The 21,886-nt window shown below is 41.6% G+C and overlaps 1 protein-coding gene across 6 annotated transcripts in view; it reads left to right on the top strand.

Moving 5' to 3' along the window:
- The window catches only part of DIP2C (disco interacting protein 2 homolog C), a 292,197-nt gene that overhangs the window by 216,134 nt on the left and 54,177 nt on the right, over positions 1–21,886 (top strand). For 3 of the 6 annotated variants that reach the window (XM_077936762.1, XM_028750165.2, XM_077936760.1), the window contains 9 exons: positions 1,451–1,561; positions 9,037–9,114; positions 11,065–11,188; positions 11,569–11,678; positions 12,442–12,544; positions 13,465–13,529; positions 17,078–17,171; positions 18,052–18,171; positions 20,369–20,483. In XM_077936762.1, the coding sequence (XP_077792888.1) occupies positions 1,451–1,561; positions 9,037–9,114; positions 11,065–11,188; positions 11,569–11,678; positions 12,442–12,544; positions 13,465–13,529; positions 17,078–17,171; positions 18,052–18,171; positions 20,369–20,483 (920 nt within the window). The remainder of the gene's footprint in view (positions 1–1,450; positions 1,562–9,036; positions 9,115–11,064; positions 11,189–11,568; positions 11,679–12,441; positions 12,545–13,464; positions 13,530–17,077; positions 17,172–18,051; positions 18,172–20,368; positions 20,484–21,886) is intronic. The other 3 variants (XM_077936761.1, XM_028750168.2, XM_028750166.2) reach the window with 1 other exon arrangement.

The raw sequence follows: 21,886 nt of genomic DNA, 5'->3' as shown, positions 1-21,886 counted from the left end.
GGGGGGCTGGGGAAGCTGGTTCGAGCCCTACAGAAAATAAATTATTTCCTCATTTTTGTGTTCATAAGTAATCATAAAGAATTAAACTAAAGAGAACTGTGGGCAGATGTTGAATTTAAATCACTCTCTGCTTTGGCATTTAGCCAAGACGGGTCTACGGAATCTTTCATCTTGATTTATGACAGTGTTTAAGTCTCTAAGCCATAGCAGTAGTGGGCTGAGGCAGCTCCCAGAGAGAGTAAGACAAGGGAAGCCATGAGGATGACAGCACAGCTAGGCTTTCCCTCGCTCTGTGCCTTTCCTTTGATGAGGATTACCGGGTGTTACAGTGAAACTGGATTTTTTTTTTTTACTTCATTATATCCTGGGGACTAAGGGCAGGTCATAACATACATATACCAAAACATAAAAAAGGTATCCAAAGTTCCCCTACTGATATAAATCTTGCTTTCATTTTACGGAATTTCCAAAACTAAATTTCCCACGCTTAGGCACCATCGCCCAGTTTGCATGATCTCTTTCTCCCCCACCTGCCTTTTTAAAGACAATGATAATGGCGCCAAGTCAGGCCATGCGGACTCCTTTCCTGAAATGCGGCTTTTTGTGCGTGGCGAAGACGAGGAGGTGGACAGCTTCAACATGCAAACTTGTGTTAGTCCAGTGCATGCACCTGAGCCTTGGGTGCTAAGAGGAAGGCACGTGTGGAGGAGCTCAGACTTTGTCAAGGCTCTGTCTGAAGTCAATGCCTTAAATACCATGCTACCATTTTGAGAGCATCTCTTCACTATCCCTGGTCCCCAATGGAGACATCCAGAAAGGAGAAAGGGCAAAAATGTGAATGTAAATTGTAATTGGGAAAATGCTGGGAGGGTCGGTGCACGTTCCTTTTGCATGAGCTTGATTAGAAATGTGATTTTCAACAAAGAAATAGCATCCTCTACGAGTCATTGCAGGCAGGCAGAGAGTTTATCGATTTGACCTTTGGCAAATGATCAAAATGAAAGCATAATGCAGGTATTAGTTGAAACCATGGTGGGTTTAAAAGTAGATGCTTTCCCCCTTTCATTATTTTTTGGAAGAGGGTCTGTTGAAATGAGGGTGTGTGTGTATCTTCTGTCTTGAGTTATATTATTGACCTTGAATGAAACTGTTTGGAAGCATACCATCAGAGCAGTTTACACCTTTAAAGTATAGCTTATGCACCTAAGCCAAAGATATCAAAGAAACGTTCTTGTTAGAAGAATTGGTTTGACTTTATGAAATCTCATCTCCCCTACCCTTCTCTCTTTGTGTTTCTGATATCGATCACTCTAGAGAGGCTTCCTCTCAAAAACTAAAACACCAAAGTGAAGTTGTGTGTCATACACATGAAATGTTTCTTCTGCATTATCTAAAGGTTGGAAAATGTGTTGGGAGCCTTTGCTTAATTCCCTTCCCTCCTCTTTTGCAGGTAGCACTAGTATTTCCCAATAATGACCCTGCTGCTTTTATGGTAGCATTTTATGGCTGCCTGCTTGCAGAAGTTGTCCCTGTACCTATTGAAGTGCCACTTACCAGAAAGGTAAGAGAAACGGTTCCTCGTTGTCTTTGTTACAATTGCTGTCAGAACAAATTGCCAAATGACATGCCCGTCTGAGTAGGTCATGCGTTTTGGGATAAAATGGAATCCTTATGTAACTTATTTTTTTATGAAAGGTCACCCTCCTAAACATGCTCCAGTTATTCTTTCTTAGCTCTGCTGGGTGTCTTCTAGATTTCACATTTTCATTTTGGGTTGGAAGTGGCTGCAGGCTGTTGTGTGCAACAGATAACAAGAGTAAAGTGAGCACTGAAGACTTCCTTGGAGACACACAGAGAGGAAAGGCAGCCGTGTTGACCCAAAAGAAAAAAGTCCATAGTAGAGCCATAGGCTTATGATACCAAAATGTCCATTTGCAAGCAAGCTTTCAAGTTGTCCAGTACGCTTCATCAGGCTGGCTGTTATGTGTGGACAGGGAGCAACAGGAACTAGGTTGGTGTTAAAGCCATAAAATCTACTGTGACAAGATGCAGTTTAGGAAGATGAAGCAGACTCACTAGATTAGGGTATTCTAGGGATGCTGGTATGAAGAAATCTACAATGACCGATTCCCCCATTTTTGAAAATACAAAATCCATCATAACTAGGAATTTGCTATATTTCCTATACAGTACCAAGCCCCCAATTTTGCTTAAAAGTCAGGCTGCTGGAGAGTTCTAGAGAGCTTCACAGCTTGCTCACTACTTTTTGACCTGCTGTTTGGCAAATTAAAGTATTTCCTTACTGTCGGTTTTGGAGATTTCAATTGCAGAGAGTCTTCTTTCACTTTCGCAGTGCCCAGCATTCCACACCAGGACTAAATTTCCAAAATAATAAGGTGGTTTCTCTGCACAGAAATAAAGGCTCCAGTTGCACATAGAATCACGAAAACAGGCTAAGAATCCTCTGCACGAAAGCTAAATTAGTTGAAATCCTGTTGGAGATGGATGACCTTAAACTAATGGCTGCAAAGTTCTATACTAATCCAAACGGAGCTAAGTTTACACTTGGGCTGAGAAGCTTTCAGCCTCTGCTCATACTATAGAGCTAAGAATCCAAAAGCCTGATTATTTTTAGTGTAAATCCAGAGATGTCTAAGCAATAGTTACAAGCTCCACTTGGGTTTCATATGAAAAATTAAGATTGTTGGGGTCTTGGACAGCACTCAAGCAATCATTGGAATCCTGCTAGTGGCACTTCATAGGACTGGGGACTTGACAGAGTTAACTCAAATGGCATTAAAATAGTGGTGACAGGTCTAAGTGTTTGTTCAGTGTTTCATGGTTGTAGGTTGATTGACTCAGATCTCATTATTGGCTTTGAGCAAGTGGTGCAAATGATATTTTTGGGCAAAAAAACATCTTCAAGTGTATTCATTCTTAGGAGGTATTGGATTAGGCATCTGTGGCTATAGAGCATAACATCAAAACTCTTAGGTGGTGGAGAAAACTGCTTAACTCTTTCTTTGCCTCAGTCTCCTCTTACAATGGAAACTGTGCTCAACATGGCAGAGCAGGAGAAGGCATTATAGCCCAAGATAAGTAAAGAGGTCGAATGAGCACCTAGCTGTTCTAAATAAATTCAAGTCTTCAGGGCTGGGAGAATTATATTCATGAATACTAAATAAACTTGTGGATGTGATAGCCAAGCTACTGTCCATATGACTTCTCGGAGAACAGGTTAATTGCTGCAAGACTAGACATGGCTAAATGTTGTCCCCATCTGAAAAAGTGGGGGCCAGGCAGCTGCTGACTGTTGAGGCCAATGCTCAAAAAGATTCGGTGACAAATAAAAAAGCAGTCAATCTAAATAAATTTAGAAATAAACAATCTAATTACAGAGAACCTGCATGGGTCTCTTAAGAACAAAGCTTGCCAGACTAACCTTATCTCTAGTTACTAGCCTGGTAGAGGAATGCTTTGGGTGTAGCATTTTGGTAAAATATTCAACAAGGTCCCCCACAATATTATTGTTGGCAGGCTGGTAAAAATGTCGACTGGCTGATGCTACTGATAGGTGGATTTGTAATTGGTTGATGGACCATTCCAGAAGAGTGCTCATCGGTGGCTTTTTGTCACACTTCAGAGAAGTGGAAAACGGAAAAGTGCATTGTTCTCTTGTGAGCCTGGTCTTACTTAATATGTATTTTTTAATGAATAACTTGGATGAAGGAGTGGAGGGGATGCTCATCAAATTTACAGGTGGCACCAAACTGGGTGGCATAGCTAATACATTAGAAGACAGAACCAGTATCCAAGATGATGTTGACAGGATGGAGAACTGGATCAAAAATAACCAAATGAGTTGAATAACTTAGGTAGGGAGAATCAGATGCACAAATGCAAGATGTGTGATGCACAGCTTGACAGCAGTATGTGCCTAAAAAAGAGAGATCAAGGCATTTTAGTTGACTTGGAGCTAAACATGAGTCAGGAATGTGATACAGAGGCTAAGAAGGCTAATGCAATTCTCTAGGTTGCCTCCACATAAATATAGCATCTGGATGGCAAGATCCATTGGTCTTATTGTATTCTGCTTTGGTCAGACTTTACCCAGAGAACTGACCCCGTTCTTGGCAGAAGTTATTGAAAAAATAAAAGTTGTCCAAATGGCAAGGGTTTTGGAGACCAAGTCCTATGAGGAAAGGTTAATGGAGTTGGGTATGTTTAGCCTGGAGAAGAGACTGACTGCTAAGAATGAAAGCCCCATTCAGAAATTTGAAGGACTGTCACGTAGCAAATGGAGCATGCTGTCCAACTGTTCCCACTTCACTCCTGACATAAGCAGGATAAACAGACTTGGAAGCCTTAATTTCCCATTACTTCCAAACCTATGGTCTGTTGCTCTCTAATAAGCTGCAGTTATTAGCCAGCCCTAAGCCGTGGTTCATTTTTGGCTTACCAATTGCAGATTGTTAAGGAGCAACGAGAAATGATCCTGGATTCAGGCATACCAGGAAGCCATTGCTTCCTGTTTTGTTAATCCTGCTTACACCAGTCAAAGCATGAATGATGGGACAATGTGCACCAGCACTTTCCTCGTTCATTGTTAACTGTGCTAGGCCAGGATTTTGGGCTTAATCTTAACGTATGAACACATCCATTGATTCATATTGCATTATATCAGCACTATTTTAATATCCAGGTTCTTTCCTTGCTTTTCTTATGTTGCAATTTATACTGACTAATGCTGAGGCCTACGGTGCTAAAAAAATGAGTGTTTCAGAGTGAAGTTCTAGTTTCCTGTGCGTTGATGTGTGGGGTGAGAGGCAACCTGATGATTATGTGGCCCTGTAGGAAATTTACCATGAACACATGTACAGAGTTGGAGTGGGGTTGCTGAAACTTAACTGGGTCAGAATAACTTGCTTTTGCTGGGGTGAAGAGAGTCCTCCAATGGGCTCAGGTGTTTTTTAAGGTACAGATGGACTCTTCTGACTCATGCTGGTCTTTTCACATGCATGTTTACGGTTGCTAGATTCATCATAGCTTTGGGATCAGGGTCTTAGAGTATTACGCAGAAGGAGAATTTCTACAAGGATGTTTCTCTAGGCACTGCTGCAAAATGACAGGTGAAACGGCACCTTCCAGACTTTCGTCTCTTCTCTTCCTCCCCCCTCCCCCCTCCAATATAATATGCATGCCCTCTGTTCTGTATTTGAGAACTGGCCCCCCAAGATTGTCATTGGGTTCTCCTTTGTGGAAAACTGAAAAGGCAGCTGAACAAAAAAGTGCCAGAATCATTCTGCGTCTTATTCTAGCCTGGTCTGTTGAAATTTTGCAAAAAGTAACTGGAAGACTTTAGACAGTTGGCTCAAACCTTGCCAAGACTGCTTTGGAAACGGATATCGCTCTGTCACAAAAAATAATGAAAAAGGGAACTTGAGGTAATTGTGTGTTTTGATGTAGGAAAATACAAAAGCAACTTCCTTAGACTCTGGTTTTGACAATGAATTGAAGTTTTTAGTTTTGGTAATCTGTGTGACTGGTTATTGCCTAAACTTGTTTATATACAGCAGGAGCTGGTGAAAATTGCACTTCACCCCAGGAAAGAGGTCCTGTCGTTAGTCAATTGCAAATTTCTTTCTGACTTTGATTGGAGGCTTATCATACCCAAAGACTCAGCTACTCTTTTGTTCTTTTCAATTATTGGATCTCTCTGTAGCATTCCTTCAGCAAATGGAGCCTTGAACACTTTGGAGGTTGCACATAAAATATAGAATTGCAAATAGAATAAATATGGCAGGCAGGCTCTGCGTGGATGGTGCACTGATGCAACAGTGTAGTGGCAGAAGGCATTAGGTGGGCAGGTAGATAGGTAGATAGACAGCATGACTTGAAGTGAGTGAAATGTGTGGAAAATCTCACGTGGGCTTGACCAATGTGAACTCTGTTTAATTCTTCTCTTGTGCCTTTAGGGATTAATTGTGCTTGAAGGAAAGGTTTGAACAATGTAGTGATTTTGTTGTGTTGGGTAGCAGGAAAATAGGCAAGAACGAAGCAAGGCTTTTAGAAACAACTCTCCTTTAATGCTATGTAGTATGTTAACGTCTCAGATAGCTTGCACTGATGAGCCACTAAAGCAAGAATGCTACAGGAGCTCAAGAGGTTCAACAAGCACTATGTCCCTTTGGCATACATAACAGGTTTCATGCCACTTGTATGGAACTTCTCTTCCAACAACGGTGTCTGCATACTAATGAGATGCCTTCCATATGCACAAACACCCGAGGTGGGGAATGTGGCCAAGTGTATGAGCTGTAGCTCACATGGTTGGCAAAAGCCAATTTCAGCTTTTCTTCCCTGTTTCCCAATGCCTTTGCCACATCTTTCTTTATCTCGGGCTGTGTACACATTGCCATTTACTCCAGCTCCAGTTTCTGCTGCTTGGATTTTAATCTGGAGTACACATGATGCTAGCCACAATCCATGTGTACCCTGTGATTTCTTGAGAAATGTTCGTTTTTTATATGTTTCCCCCCTCAAATCAGTTGCCATCTAATTTGAAAACACAAGCCGTGGTTAAGCTGAGGCTAGTACGGTTCCAGCTGCCACTGTGCATGAACAAATAACAGCGTATGCACAGATGGCAGCTTCCTTGAACAGGAGCTTAGGGTAGGGTGGAGGGTGTAAAATCCAGGGAAACAAATCAGATAATCAGGTGAAGACACTCCCATGCTCTTTCTGGTGTGTATGGCAAGTGCAAATGCTACTTGAAACACAGTAATTTAGTCTTTGGCTCCTGTAGTCCTCTTGACTTAGGCTTCCTGCTTCCCTCCTTGTATCTGCTTGCTTCCTCATCTTCTCATAGTTCTCCAGATGTCCCTACAAGATCACCTTCTTTTCCCTGGGCCTCTGCTTTGTCCTTACCTCCTTTCCTATGCTACCTGCTTTACCTTAATACATATACTGTTGAATTTCTTGGCATAGTCGGAGTCTGGGCCACAGTGTTTTTACAATGGATGAATTTTACCCGTTTGTTGGTTTTGCCAGGAAACCAGCTCCTTTAGGAGAGGGTAGGGAGCCCATGGGACGCAGCCAGGGACGCGGGTGGCGCTGTGGGTAAAAGCCTCAGCGCCTAGGACTTGCCGATTGAAAGGTCGGCGGTTCGAATCCCCGCAGCGGGGTGCGCTCCCGTCGCTCGGTCCCAGCGCCTGCCAACCTAGCAGTTCGAAAGCACCCCTAAGTGCAAGTAGATAAATAGGTACCGCTCCAGTGGGAAGGTAAACGGCGTTCCGTGTGCTGCGCTGGCTCGCCAGAACAGCTTTGTCACGCTGGCCACGTGACCCGGAAGTGTCTGCGGACAGCGCTGGCCCCCGGCCTCTTGAGTGAGATGAGCGCACAACCCTAGAGTCTGGCAAGACTGGCCTGTATGGGCAGGGGTACCTTTACCTTTAGGGAGCCCATGGCCCTCCTGATGTGGCTAGACTTCCAACTCCCATCAGACCCAGCCAGCAGGGCCAGTGGTTAGGGATGATAGGAGTCTGCAGTATGTGAGTGAGTTAAAGCAGACTATTCAGTTGCGTTGAAATCTGTTAATTCAGCTGATTCATTAGTATGTTTGCTGGTATGTTCTGTGTGTTGGCACAAAGGCACACAAGCCATCTTACGGTTTTCTTCAGTGTGTTGCTCACTTTCTGATGGAAAAGGATCCAAGGAAGGCCCAAGAGCTCCTGAGCAGAATTTATGAAAAACCCGAGTCACACAAACATGACACAAACATATATATTTTAGATGAAATATCTACATAGTATGTGGGGCTCTCCTTTTCCTTCATCTTCTCCTTCTATATAGGGATACTTGTGTCTGTGTAGTGTCAACCTGTATTTTTCATCTGTAATCCCAAGTCTTCTGAAGATGAGGTACAACAAATCTTCTTACTGGTTTGTATTCACTAGAGTTGCTCTTCTTCTCTTACTCTGTTTCCCCTCCCGCTCTGAGTCTGGTAGGCACTGCAGATTCACAGCATTTCTTGACTTTCAGGAAAGTCAATGACAAATGACTCTAGTGTAGTTGGCCAGTGGTTGGCATAAACTCCCGTGTATGTCCGGGATCTTCCATGAGCTTCCATGGGCTCTGTTGACAAAAGTGATGGAGAGGACATGATTGTGGGAAAAGTCACTTTGCCTTTTTGGTTGTTAAACCTGGCTAGGGACAGAGTGGCTATTAGAGTGTCTGGATATCTGCACTGAAAGGTCTTCAGTGCAAATAACACCATTAAACTCTGGTGGTAGTTACTGTTCCAAATGAGCCTTAATGGAGATTTGTATCTGTAGCATCTGTTGAGAGCCCATATATGCAGCTAGATTGCCCAAAGTGGATATTGTGGGTCGTGTGCAAATGGAAACAATTCCATTTGGGCCCCACACTGAGCTTTGTGCCCAAGTGGCAGATTGACCGAAAGGCCCAAGTGATTAAAGCTGGGTTTAACAGTAGCTTGATCCCTGCTTTGAAACGGACTTCGGTCACTTGGTATGAACCTAAAGTCGTATATTTTAACTTGCCTTGGAATAAGTCAGAAAACAAATCATAGTAGGTTTGTGAGAACATGTCAGTCTTGGACCATTATTAATCGAAATTTGAGTGCCTAATTTGGGTCTTAATAACCACTGATGTGGCTTGTAAATGATGACACTGGCAACTAGGTTTAATTACATTGAACTACATGTTCTGGAAATAACGAAAGGGGGGGGGGGAGTTAGTGGTAGGCTGAAAGCATCGATCACAGGATAATACAGGATTCATTTTCAGCATATCTGCATAATTTATTAATATATGTATATATGCTACATATTAGCGTATTGATATATTATTAATATTAATATATGCCTTTGTTAACACCTTTTAAACTTTTGTAAATTTGCCAGAGCCTGGCTAGTTCAGATATTCCTTGGGCTAATGATAGCGCAGCATGCAGAGAGTTATTCCCCAAAATGGCATGATTTCATCCTCTTGTCTCTTTCTATTTATCTTAACAAGGGGACTCCTCCTTCTGTCTGGATTTTCATAGAAGCCAAACCAAATGAGAGCTCATTTCTGAAGACTTTTCTTGCAAAAGTATGTCTTTAACCTTTGCCAAGCTGGAAATAAATCTCTTAATAATTATTGTAACAAACAGAAAATGCGAATAAATAAAATTGACAACTTGTTGGATGTCTGAACTTTGAAAAGGTTATACAAATCTATTATATACCAGTTTCTCATCCACCATGCCATTCAAAAAATCAGCATACGCAAACCCATCTTTGTAACAAAACATTTTCTCAAACCTGGGTATGAAAATACTGGTGTTAAGCTTTGGGGCGTGATGCATGTCGTTACCTCGGTTTGATTGCTTTTTTTATTCGGCGTAACGATACATTAAAAAACAAAAAGACGCTTGAATTGGACCTATTGTGGAAAACACAGATATCTATGTCTAAAAGCTTTACTTTTTATGTACGACTTTTCTCAATAGCCTCAAAGTTTCCCCTTTTGTCTTGTTTGCTTCAGTTCCCCAATGCATAATTTCTTTGTTTTGTTTTCGAGAACATCATGATATTTAGTTCGCACTGCAAAATTCTCTATTCTGTTTTCAATTCCTTCTCTGCCTAGAGATCTATTGCTTTTTAATATATATTTATATATATATATATGGTGTTTGGTTGTTGGCTGGTACGACTTCAACAGATGCATGGGGTATATCCAGGAACGTCATATGCACATTTTGGGTTGCTTTTACTATGTTGACTGCCTGCGCGCATTGAAACACGGAAGCCTTGATAGAACTGAGGGAGCACTAGTTTGTAACCATTGTAACTATCCTTTGGTACTAGTTTCCCCCCCAATATATAATCGGTGTGTGATCAAAGGCAGAAGAGGTGGGGAGAAAAGGTGAAGCATGCAATGGCTGTTAGGTTTATTTTTCACTTGGGGGTTATGTAAACTCCAATTCCACCCCCATCCAACTCCCAAAAAAATCCATTGTGGAAATTGTGCCTGGTGTGAATTATGTACATAAAAGCTGAAGAAGGCCAAGGGTCCCTCTATTCCAGCCATCTTGTTCCAGCAATGACCAGCCAGGTTCCCCTGAAAAACCCACAAGCAGAGCATGAAGGCAACAACCCTCCACCATTGTTTATCCCCAGAATCTCTGAACACGAGCCAGCGTGGTGTAGTGGTTAAGAGCGGTAGACTCGTAATCTGGTGAACCGGGTTCGATTCCCCGCTCCTCCACATGCAGCTGCTGGGTGACCTTGGGCTAGTCACACTTCTCTGAAGTCTCTCAGCCCCACTCACCTCACAGAGTGTTTGTTGTGGGGGAGGAAGGGAAAGGAGATTGTTAGCCGCTTTGAGACTCCTTAGGTAGTGATAAAGCGGGATATCAAATCCAAACTCCTCCTCCTCTGATAGGCATTTCCACCATGAATTTTTTCTCACCCCTCCCCTCTTATTTTAAAGACATCGTGGCCAGAGGCCATTGCCACATCCTCCAGCAGCGAATGTCATGTATTGTGCTTTCGCTTGCCTGATTCGAACTTGCTGCTGGATCAGTTTTGATTTGGGTGGTCCCGAGTTCTCACAATATGGGAGACGGAGGAAAATCTGCCTTACCTGCTAAGTAGACAGGAAAGCGACTTTGCTAATAATACCTGTGCATGATTATGCCGCCTGAACCCGGTTGTGCCTTTCCCCTTCCCTGCCACAAGCTTCTGCAGGGTTCACAAAAAACTGTCCCGAAGCCTTAGCCCTAAGTGCTAGAAATGTTGTGGTCCTCCAGATTTGTTTCTTGAAGTAAGGTGAGATTTCTCGGGATGGGGCATCCTTGGTCCTTGTCGTAGAAATGCAGATGCGCGGAACGCAAAGATGCCTGCTCAGACTGTTGCGGTAGATGTCTTTTCAAAAGCGTTTGGTTGGCTAGGTAAAGCAAATGCCTTTTGCATAAATGTGTTCTGAAGCAGCCTTTTCCATTACTGCCCTTGCAGCGATTTACTTCCGTGGTTTCTTTCTCGCTTTGTCTTCAACCAGGACGCAGGAAGCCAGCAGATAGGCTTCTTGCTCGGAAGCTGTGGTGTGACGGTGGCCTTGACTAGCGATGCATGCCACAAAGGACTGCCTAAGAGCCCTACAGGGGAAATACCACAATTTAAAGGTAGGCTCGCTCTTGCTAAGTCACAGTACTGTACGCCTGATTGCATGTACACCGCAAAGTGAAGAAGAGGAAGTGTAGAGAGCGGTATTGATTTTCAGGCATCAGACAGAATAAAAGGCCTAGATGGTGTTTCTTCTCCCAGCAGCTCCAACTAGCATGGCTAATGGGCAGGAATGTCCAACAACATCTGGGGGGCCACAGATTCCCCATCCCTGTGCTAGATGAGCTAGTTTTCATACCACATGTTTTGATGTGGCATAAGGATGCTTCGTTTTAACCATTTTTATTAAGTACCATTATTATTTTTTTAAAAAACCCATTATGGTCAATGAATGCTTTTTAAAATAAAATAAAAGCAACACTTTGTCTTTACTTCTAAGGCTGGCCAAAGCTGCTATGGTTTGTCACAGAATCGAAACACCTATCGAAGCCTCCTCGAGACTGGTTCCCACATATCAAAGATGCAAACAATGACACAGCTTACATTGAGGTGAGTCCAGGTCTTTGGAGAGCTACTAAAAGTCAGTGCAGACAAGATGGGCCTACATGTTATACATCGCCTTCCTGTATTCCTAGAATTTCAGATTGAAGAGCTCCAGGGATCTGGTGTGATCAATTAAACGCTCAGATTCATTCCTGCCATTACAGCCAGTTCAAACCTGAGAACGTATTGATATGAGGAAGGTTTTTGTAATGGCTTTGTCTGTGTCTTTAGGGAGTGGGGATAATGGAGGGCTGGAGACTTGTAGAGAATTTGCAGGATATGTGAATGAAGAAACAGGTAGCTGGCAGAGGAAGTTTGAAATCTTGGTGGCTGGATACTGGTTGTTTAGTCATTTTCAACTGGGGGGTGGGGCGGGGCATATCATTTGTTTGCTGAGTTAGTGTTGCAGGGCCAATGACTTGCTCCTGCATTGAGTGAACAGGGTGGGAACAGAGGCTCTGGCAAAGCTTCACCTTTTTATTATACACATCAGCCATCCATTCCTCCCAGGCAAATAGCAGAAAGCAGTTGTAGTTCACAGAAGGAGAGCCCTTTCTGTTGTCTCATGCACACAGGCACATCCCTCCCCAACGTATCTTTGCTAGCATGATGAAAATGGCGGACGCGCATAATCCACAGAGGCCTTTAGGATTTGGGCCTTGTAATCTGGATGGAGCTGTCCTCCAGGCTGCTTTCAGATGCCCGTCCCTTTAGGTCCTTGAGTTTTTGTGGTTCCCTGAATCTTGATAAGAAAAAATTTCTCTTGCAGTACAAAACTTGCAAAGATGGAAGTGTGCTCGGGGTTACTGTGACGAGAATCGCACTTCTGACCCATTGCCAAGCTCTTACACAGGCATGTGGATACACAGAAGGTATTTCAGCATTGTCTCTTAATTCCTGAAAGATTTTTTTTCATGGTTCTGTGAAACTGGCATAATAGTTCTTGAAGATGATAATGACAAAGCCCCACTCTCCTCTGCCCTAGCAGTGATTGGATTGGCTCAGACTAAGCCATCGTCCCCCCACCAATCATGGGAGAAATAATGCATTCTATTTCTTGGTCAATCTGATTTGGGTTCCAAGATCTTCCGCCATTGCAGTAGCCCTTGAGGAAGCCATATTTCCTAGGGGCTACATAGGGCTGGGGGGGGGGGAGAGAGCTCTCCCTCCCACTTGTTGACATTATAACAGCAACACCATCCAGGTAAGCAGGTGGAAGGGAAAGGGTTTTGGAAGGTGATGAGTGAGAGAGAGAGAGCGCTTGGGGTTGGCTAGCTGGGAGCACTGATGGAGTGGGGATACCATTTCTGCTTTAGATTAAAATCCCAGTTGGAGAAGAATTCCATGGGTTGTGGTGCTTGTCTCACATTAAGGGGAGATCACTAGCTTCTTGAAATTTGTATTTCCCAGTTCCAAAAGGCAAGTCTTGGTGTCATCTCAGTTGTCTTTAATTTTTAATATTCTGTTCTTACTGCTTTGTTTTCAACATCGTCCCACTCCCCAACCTTTTAGAATATGACTTGTTTTGAAGTGAACCATTGGTTATGACATGCAATGCAAATGAAAACATGAGTGGGAGGGGAAAGAAGAAATGGTCTGGCCAAGAGCAATCAGTCAGTAACGATTTATCTCAAATGGTTCTGCAGCTCATCTGGTGGCAATTTTTTTTAGCATCAACATTTTATTACAATCACTTCTTAAAGCGGGCTGTTTTTTTGTTTTGTTTTTTTGCAGACTGTGCTACGCACTCAGTAACTAACCTTGTTTTGTTGTTGTTGTTTTGGTCACGCAGCCGAAACCATTGTGAACGTATTAGATTTCAAGAAAGATGTAGGATTATGGCATGGGATTCTTACGGTAAGATAACTTCTCATTAAAGTAATGGTTTAATAATGAGAATGTAGTGTTTTACATTTCCATCAGAAGTCAGAGCGTTCTCTGAATGTTTACCTTCTGATGCTAGATGGACTTTTGAAACATTAGGAAACTTGGTAGATGCAGAAATCATTGTTGGCGAGATGAGTGAACCAAAGACCTTCTGAATCCACAACTCTCTCCAGTGGTGGACAGCCTGGGAAGTTCCATCTCTTCTTGTTCTTCACATGTGGTCTTTGAAGATGTACTGTCTCTGAACGTGAAGGTTCTAAAAGGAAAAAGAACAGAGCTTTCTTTGACTCACCCTTGAGCCTAGAATACTTACAAAGCCAGCTGGAGGTTTTATATTTGTATTCATAAGAGAAGAAGACAAGAGAGAGGCCAGAAGAACGATTGAAGTAATAACAGCAGACAGTAATTCAGTTCCATAAGTATTATTTTTGGGGTTGGGCTCTGGTGAACCTTCATCTAAGCATCAAAAGCGGAAAAACTCTGGCAGGTCTGTTCAATGCAATGCAGCAAATATTTTGATTTCCAGCTCCACCCTTGGTTGACTTCCAGCTGTGGGGTGCTCCATGCTGAGGAAGGTGTGTGTGAATGAGAACTATTCCTTCCTTAGATGTGGAACTCCTAATAATTGGAAGCGTGATGAGAGTTGCTTTCAAACATCTACAGGGAATTAAAAGGCAGAATGCATGATATTATAGCTGGTGGCTCTTCTGAAGGGAACAAAATTAGAAATGACAAAGAAGGGGATTTCCTAATAGGGCAGAGATGGCCACCTGCTGTCCAGGTCCTCTGAGCAGTTGTCTCTAGAGCAGTGTTTCCCAACCTTGGGCCTCCAGCTGTTTTTGAACTACAATTCCCATCATCCCTGACCACTGGTCTGGCTAGCTAGGGATGATGGGAGTTGTAGTCCAAAAACATCTGGAGGCCCAAGGTTGGGAAACACTGCTCTAGAGGTCTCAGGGCTCTTCCTGTGTAATAGTGTGTAGCCACTGAAGTTAATGCATATTTCTTGTGTATGATCATAGGAGCAAGGGCTTGATTCAGGACATTTGCTTTTTCTACAAGGTCAACATAGAACTTTGTTGTAAAATAAAATGTTCATATGAGCAGAATGTTGATAACCAAAGTGTTGATAGTCAAAGTGTTGGTGCTGACCTTTAAAGCCCTAAACGGCCTCAGCCCAGTATACCTGAAAGAGCGTCTCCACCCCGATCGTTCAGCCCGGACACTGAGGTCCTCCTCTGAGGGTGTTCTGCTGGTTCCCTCACTGCGAGAAGCGAGGTTACAGGGAACCAGGCAGAGGGCCTTCTCGGTAGTGGCGCCCTCCCTGTGGAACACCCTTCCTTCAGATGTCAAGGAAATAAACAACTATCTGACTCTTAGAAGACATCTGAAGGCAGCCCTGTATCAGGAAGTTTTTAATGTTTGATGTTTTAGAGTGGCTGGGGAAACTCAGCCAGATGGGCGGGGTATAACTAATAAAATTATCATCATCATCATCATGTTGATATTATAAAATATTAAACATAGTTGAGATTGTTTTTATTGGTTTGTTTTGGTTTTCAAAACACCAAAAAGACAAGATTACTAACTGCACGTCCTGCAGACTTTGGTCTTCTGCTCAGTTTGAAAAATCCCAATGATTTAATATGCCTGGGCTAATGGTAATATAATTGGCTCTGCTGCTCAATTAAAAGAAAGGATCAAGAAAGTGGAGGAATGACTGTAATGTTAAATAGTTTACAGATAGTAATGTTGAACTATTATGATTCTAATTCAGTGCCTTTCAAACTTGGGTGTCCAGTTGTTGTTGCACTACAACTCCCATCATCCTTACCTAGACAGACCAGGAACGTGGGAATTGTAGTCCAACAACAGCTGGACACCCAAGTTTCAGAAACACTGTTTTAGTTCTTGAGAGTCTGTGTAACCAAAGTAGTGAGCAAAGTTTTTTTTTTAAATGGTTTCAGAAGTTGTGCTATATCTGAAGACATTTGTGATAGCCGAAGTATTATGCTAAGAGTTTACTAACATTGTTGCAGTTCTCCAGCCAGTTTTATCTTATTTCTGGGGTTAATATCTATATTTTTAATTTTCTACAGAGTCATTTATTTTTATACATATTGGCTGATTTCCAGCCCAGTCATATAGCGGGACAGTCTTTCTCCACCCCACCCACCCAGGCAATGAAACATGTTAGCTTATTTTAAACAGTTTTCTTTGCATTCCTATTTTAAGCCTCTCAGATGACCTTTTGAGGTTATTGGGGCAAATGTACTGTATAACTTATTTTTAGGAAGGATTAACTGCCTCTTTTGGAGTTCCTAGAGATGTCAAAGCCTGGGGGAAAACCCAGAAAGATTGGGGGTGGGGTGGGGAATCAGTTTCCCCCTCCCCTGAGGCCTCTCGTTTCTTTCCCCCCAGTTGTTAAACTCGGTATATAGGGAAAATTAAAGGGAGGAACAAAAAAACCTCTTGTGAGCTATTTCTTCTTTTGAAATAATAAAAATGCTTTTAAGGCAGGATTTCAAAATACTGTTTTTGTCAAAGTTTGCTCCCCACAAATGACAATGTAGGACAATCTGCAGTATTAGGAAATTACTGCCCATCCCACTGTAGAAAAACACAACTCCAAATCCAATTCTGTGTGAAGTTATGTGTAATAGATTTTACATTCTTTAAGTAGAAAATTGGCTTAGAACTGATAAGAAAACAAGACTGTGTACAGTATATTGAAATTTCCCTCACAAAATTTTGTCCAGTTCCTGAAAAATACCTGCCTTCTTCCCAACAGCTTCAGGATTTCAGGATAATTTATACTCAATCTTCAATTAGCTGATAAAGGCTTCTCTCTAGTTTCTATGCCTTTTACTTGATGTGAATAGCGTGTCTTGCCCTCATCACTCCGTTGATCATTCCAGAGCTTGAAATCGCTATTCAAAAGCCATATGCATAACTTAATTTAGGGCCACACAGGCCTGTATGTTGTTTGATTACTGAACACTTGACTTGCACCTGCATGTGTGAATTGGTTCCATTCAGAATCCTTTAGTTTTTAGGAGATGTTGGAGTTTCGATCTCTGATGTTCTGTTCCACAACGGCTCCTTCACCCTGCAATCCCTCCTTAGTTTGTAGTGACTTTATTTACTTCACAGTTCTGTAAAAGGGTTTGAAAACGAGAACTGCTTTAGATAAAGCACCATTCGTCTTTTTTGGTTCATATATTGAGATCAAGGCTAGACACGTCAAATTCAGTTAAACATGTAAACTCATACAGGGAAATCCAGTAGGGAAAAATGGGACCCCACATCGCCATCTGGTGTCACAGTGTTATATTGCATATACAACGCATATAAAGTGCTTTTTCTTTACCAACCTAGCTGAGTCCCTAATCTTAAACCCTTTTTGATAGGTAACCAAAAATATGTAGCACTTACAACAGAGCTGGGATTTGTTTTAACGAAGAGTTGTGGTTTGTTTCATTACTGCTGAAACCTGTGTTCCCTTCACTTAATTTCAGAGTGTTATGAACATGATGCATGTCATAAGTATCCCTTATTCCTTAATGAAAGTGAACCCACTTTCGTGGATACAGAAGGTCTGCCAGTACAAAGGTAAGGGCTGCGTACCTGTGCACGAACATCCATTCACACACAAACAAACCCACAGGTGCTTTGAGAGGATGGAAGTTAAGCAGCATATAAAGTTATAAAACACGGATAGAGTATCTGTGACCCTTCCCATCATCTCTGACCCTTGGCTATGCTGACTAGGGCTGATGTATCGACAGAGCTGCAGTTTTCCCATCCCTGGTCTAAAACGTAATGGTGGTGATGTTGGAATAGCAACTGCACACACCTGTAAATTAATTTGTTTCTGTAGCTTTAAGTTGGTGAGTAGGTGCAATAGCAAGGGTCATTTGGGACACACACCACGACGCATCTGGAAAGCCATTGGAGTTTATTTCAGCTTGTGTATTAAAAAGACAAGCAGCCAGTTGTTCAGTAGTGGTTTCATTCTGTTAGAAGCCTGGCTTGATCTTCTCTGTTGTTGCATGTCTGATGGCTTTGCCAGAGGGCTCTACTTAAACAGGGTCCTCCCCAGTCTATACTGCTACAGTTGTGCTAGGCTTCTTTGTTTGCTAGTCAGTGAAGTTTGCCAAGCCTTCGTCTTCCAAGATTCCACCTGCTTTATTCAGCCACTTCTGTAACAGGTGAAGCCTAGAACCTCGGCAACCTTTCTGTGCCTGTAACAGAATTCCTTTGTGGCTTGTCTTGAAGGGCCATAAAATACGAAGTCCTAATTGAGTTTCCTATCCCTGGTATATGTGACAGGTCAAAGTAAATAATACATCTTTGGTATCTTCTGGTTGTTTTGCCATTGTTTTCATCGAAAGCAATTTCTGCTACGCTTGGACAAGTTTTGAACTTCATATTCCCAAATCTTCTTTCCTCTTTTCCTCTCTGTTTCTCCTCCCCCTATCCTGGTCCCCAGCGAAAGTTGCCTGTGTGAAATCCAGGGATATGCACTGGGCATTAGTAGCGCATAGAGATCAACGAGATATCAACCTCTCCTCCCTCCGTATGCTCATAGTTGCTGATGGCGCCAACCCATGTAAGTGATGGCTGTGGAACAAAAGCAATTTTTCCCCCTTCCTTTTTTTTTGAATGTTATTTTGTATTGTTTTTATTCATCCTATGTTTTCTTTTGCATGCATGAGCAGCATAAAAATAAGAAATAAATATAAAAGTTATGGGTTTATGACTGGGCGTTCTCTGGCATACAAGCCACTGACTTTGACTGGTGGGTGGCTTCCTCAGATATTTGTTACTTGTGTAGTAATAATAATTCCTTCTGTCATGAATAGCAAAAAAAAGGTTAATGAACATTTTGAGGTTTCAGTTACAGATAGGTAGCCGTGTTGGTCTGCCATAGTCAAAACAAAAAATCTTCCTTCCAGTAGCACCTTAAAGACCAACTAAGTTAGTTCTTGGTATGAGCTTTCGTGTGCATGCACACTTCTTCAGATACACTGAAACAGAAGTTGCCAGATCCTTCTATATAGTGAGAAGGTGGGGAGGGGTATTACTCAGAAGGGTGGTGGGTGAGAGACCTGGTCTGAACAAAGACATTGGATTCTTATCTCATTATACACGACAAAGCCATTTTTCACCTTCTCACCCCTTACTTTTTCCTGTAAGACCTATTGCAGTCATTAAGAGTCGTCAACAGGCTCATCACAGCTATCTGCCAATCACCCATTCCCACCACCCTTCTGAGTAATACCCCTCCCCACCTTCTCACTATATAGAAGGATCTGGCAACTTCTATTTCAGTGTATCTGAAGAAGTGTGCATGCACACGAAAGCTCATACCAAGAACTAACTTAGTTGGTCTTTAAGGTGCTACTGGAAGGAATTTTTTTTTTTTTTTTAGGTTTGCCATGAAGCGTTTTTAGGAGCTAATTCATTTTGGATTGTGTGTGTGAGAGAGAGGTTTGTGTTTTGGTTTCTTTTCTTTAGCAAATCCTGGAGCAAACCTGATATTCCATAGAAGCAAATCCAATTATAAGTGACATGACAACTTGTTATGTAAAGGCTGAATCAAATTTATCCTTAAGCAGTACAAAAGAACAGAAGGTTTCTCCACAAAACATTTGAAACTTAGGGGAAATTATTTTATGTTCATACTTGGGCACCCAGATCAAAGTACAGAATAAATAGAATATTTTTTATCACGTATGAAGGGTGTGCTATGTGTTATCAGTAGTAGCCAATTCCTCTTTCTGTTCTTAACTTCCATCTACCTAATTGTATTTTAGTTATTACGGTTGTTTTTATTCTATACTTGCCCAAACAGGTCTACAAATCAGAAGCAGAACATAAATAATACCAAAAAGAAATCACTAAGAGCCAACACCCACGATTAAAAACAAAGTCATTTAATCTCAGATATCCTTGGAAATAAAGCTATTTGCACACAGTATCTAAAAACTAATAAATAAGGAGTAAGGTAGGCCTCTTGAGGAAGCGAGTTCCACAGCCTCAGTGCCACCACTGAGAAGGCCTTGTTAGATGTTGCCACTCTCTACATCTCCAACAGAGGAGTCTCCATAGATAACTTGATTGGTTAGACAGATTCGTATGGGAGATGGTCATCTTTGAATTACCCAGACCCTCAACCTGTCTAGATTTATACAAGTAAAAAAACCAAAACTAGCACCTTTAATTGGAACTTGGAAACATCGTGCATGTATTTTGTACTTTTATGTGAATACCAAAGTACGAAAAATAAAAGTGAGATTAAGCCACTTAAAGCAGTGGGGACAGTTTCTCTGCTGAAACCATACCTGAAGGAGAACGATCTCTTTTTAAGTTGCCAACGTCCTATAACTTGCTGTGGGAGTTTTTGTTTTTTTGTTTTAATTAAGGTGTAATTAAATAGTAAGAGCTGTTTTCAGCTCTGTACAGGACACGCCCAGTGGGATTCTAAAACCCCTTTCCCCTTTGAAGAGCAAAACCCTGTACTGACTGCTTTCAGAAAGCCCTTGTTTTCAAAAGCAGATTGCATGATGTGGATTGTTCCGTTAGAAGCCTTCCTGGGCTCATGAAACTAGTTGTGTAGTTCTATAGATCTCACCTCATATGTCTTGAAAATTGTAACTAGGCTGGTAGCAAATTTATTTCTCTTTGGAGGGAATCAGTTAGATTCTTTTGCCACTTTCTGCTCATAATTGCTCTATTTTTGTCCTGGAAACATTGCTTATTGCATATAGACCCTATATTGATGTCAGATTTTCTTTTTACTCCAGGGTCTATTTCCTCTTGTGATGCATTTCTTAATGTCTTCCAAAGCAAAGGCCTCAGACAAGAAGTCATTTGCCCTTGTGCTAGTTCGCCAGAGGCTCTCACAGTGGCTATTAGAAGGTACTGTATATTTAAATTTAAAATGAGTGATCCTGAAGGCAACATAGCTTCATGCATACAGCTGTCCCAGAATTGAATAAATGGAAAATATCAGTCACTGGACCTCTAGGAACTCTTTGGATCAGAAACTTTAAGTCACTCTTTCTTGTTATTAATTCTTTGTTATTTTCTTTCTTTCTTTTTAATTAATCAGTTTATAAATTTAAAAGGTTCTGATATCTTGTTCAAGTGTTTCTCATTAAAGTATTACAGGATACAAGACATTTATATATTTCAGACAGCTATATTAAACTTTTTGTAATCTAATTTCCCCCCTTTTCTTTCAAAAGTTAATTTTCTCAACTTAAAAAAAACTACATACAAGTCTATTGCTCTAAAATATTTGGTTTCTTTTGATAGCTTTTTGAATGTTCTCTGGCATCTGAATCTTTTCAGGATCATCTTATTTACTTCCTTTACAGAGTTTCAATAAGGTTTTTGTATTCTGATGTCCATGGTTTCACCCACAAAACATACATGAAAGCTATTTACCTGAGGAGGTACATGGTGTTGTTGGCAAACAAGTAGCTTATAGATCCAGTGTAGCGGCTACACTGTTCGACCAGGTAGACCCAGTTTCAGATTCCCACTTGGTGGATAAGCTTGGGCAGGGCACCATCTTTTGGCTTAGCCTATCTCACAATACAAATGTCAGCATAAAATTGACAAAAAGAGAAGGTCCCACAGACAGAGAGCAGACTACAAATGTGGTGACAGGCTTTGCATGGCTCTAACTTAACTTTCATTGACATGTGGCATTTGTGCCATGGCGAATTCTTCAGTAACAAACCAGCAATGATTCGAAATCATTGTCAGGCTACCAGATGATGGGTAGCATGCAGAACATTTTGTTCTTGATTCTTCTTATTGGATATTCCTTTTTAGGCAGGACAAAATTTGTGCATGTATCTTTAGAAACATGGGCTGCAACCTACAAACAGTCAAAGCATTTTTTAACCCCACAAAAAAAACTTGAAGCCCTATTCATGATGCATGCCTAACATCCCTGGACTTTAAGGACTTTGCAAGTTAGCACCAAGAGTTTGAAAACGCAGCAATAATGCTCTCTGCTCATCCATTTGAAATGTCTTGAGTTGCTTCCAGAAACCATGCATTATGCACACTTAAACACAATGGAAATCAGTAAAAATCATAAACCAATTATCTATATGCAAGATGAGTATTGGGATCTAAGCTTACTGTCTCTAATAAAAACAAAAAAAAAATCTTTCCAGTAGCACCTTAAAGACCAACTAAGTTAGTTCTTGGTATGAGCTTTCGTGTGCATGCACACTTCTCTCTAATAAAGTTTATTTTCTTTCTGCGGTACCTGTACAGCTTATTTGTATCAGTGTTGAGTGATG

This window comes from Podarcis muralis, chromosome 12 (assembly GCF_964188315.1).
Source record: "Podarcis muralis chromosome 12, rPodMur119.hap1.1, whole genome shotgun sequence".
In the NCBI taxonomy this organism is placed as follows: Eukaryota; Metazoa; Chordata; class Lepidosauria; order Squamata; family Lacertidae; genus Podarcis; species Podarcis muralis.
The sequence above is the reverse complement of the archived record's forward strand: the minus strand, read 5'-3'. Positions and strand labels throughout refer to the sequence as shown.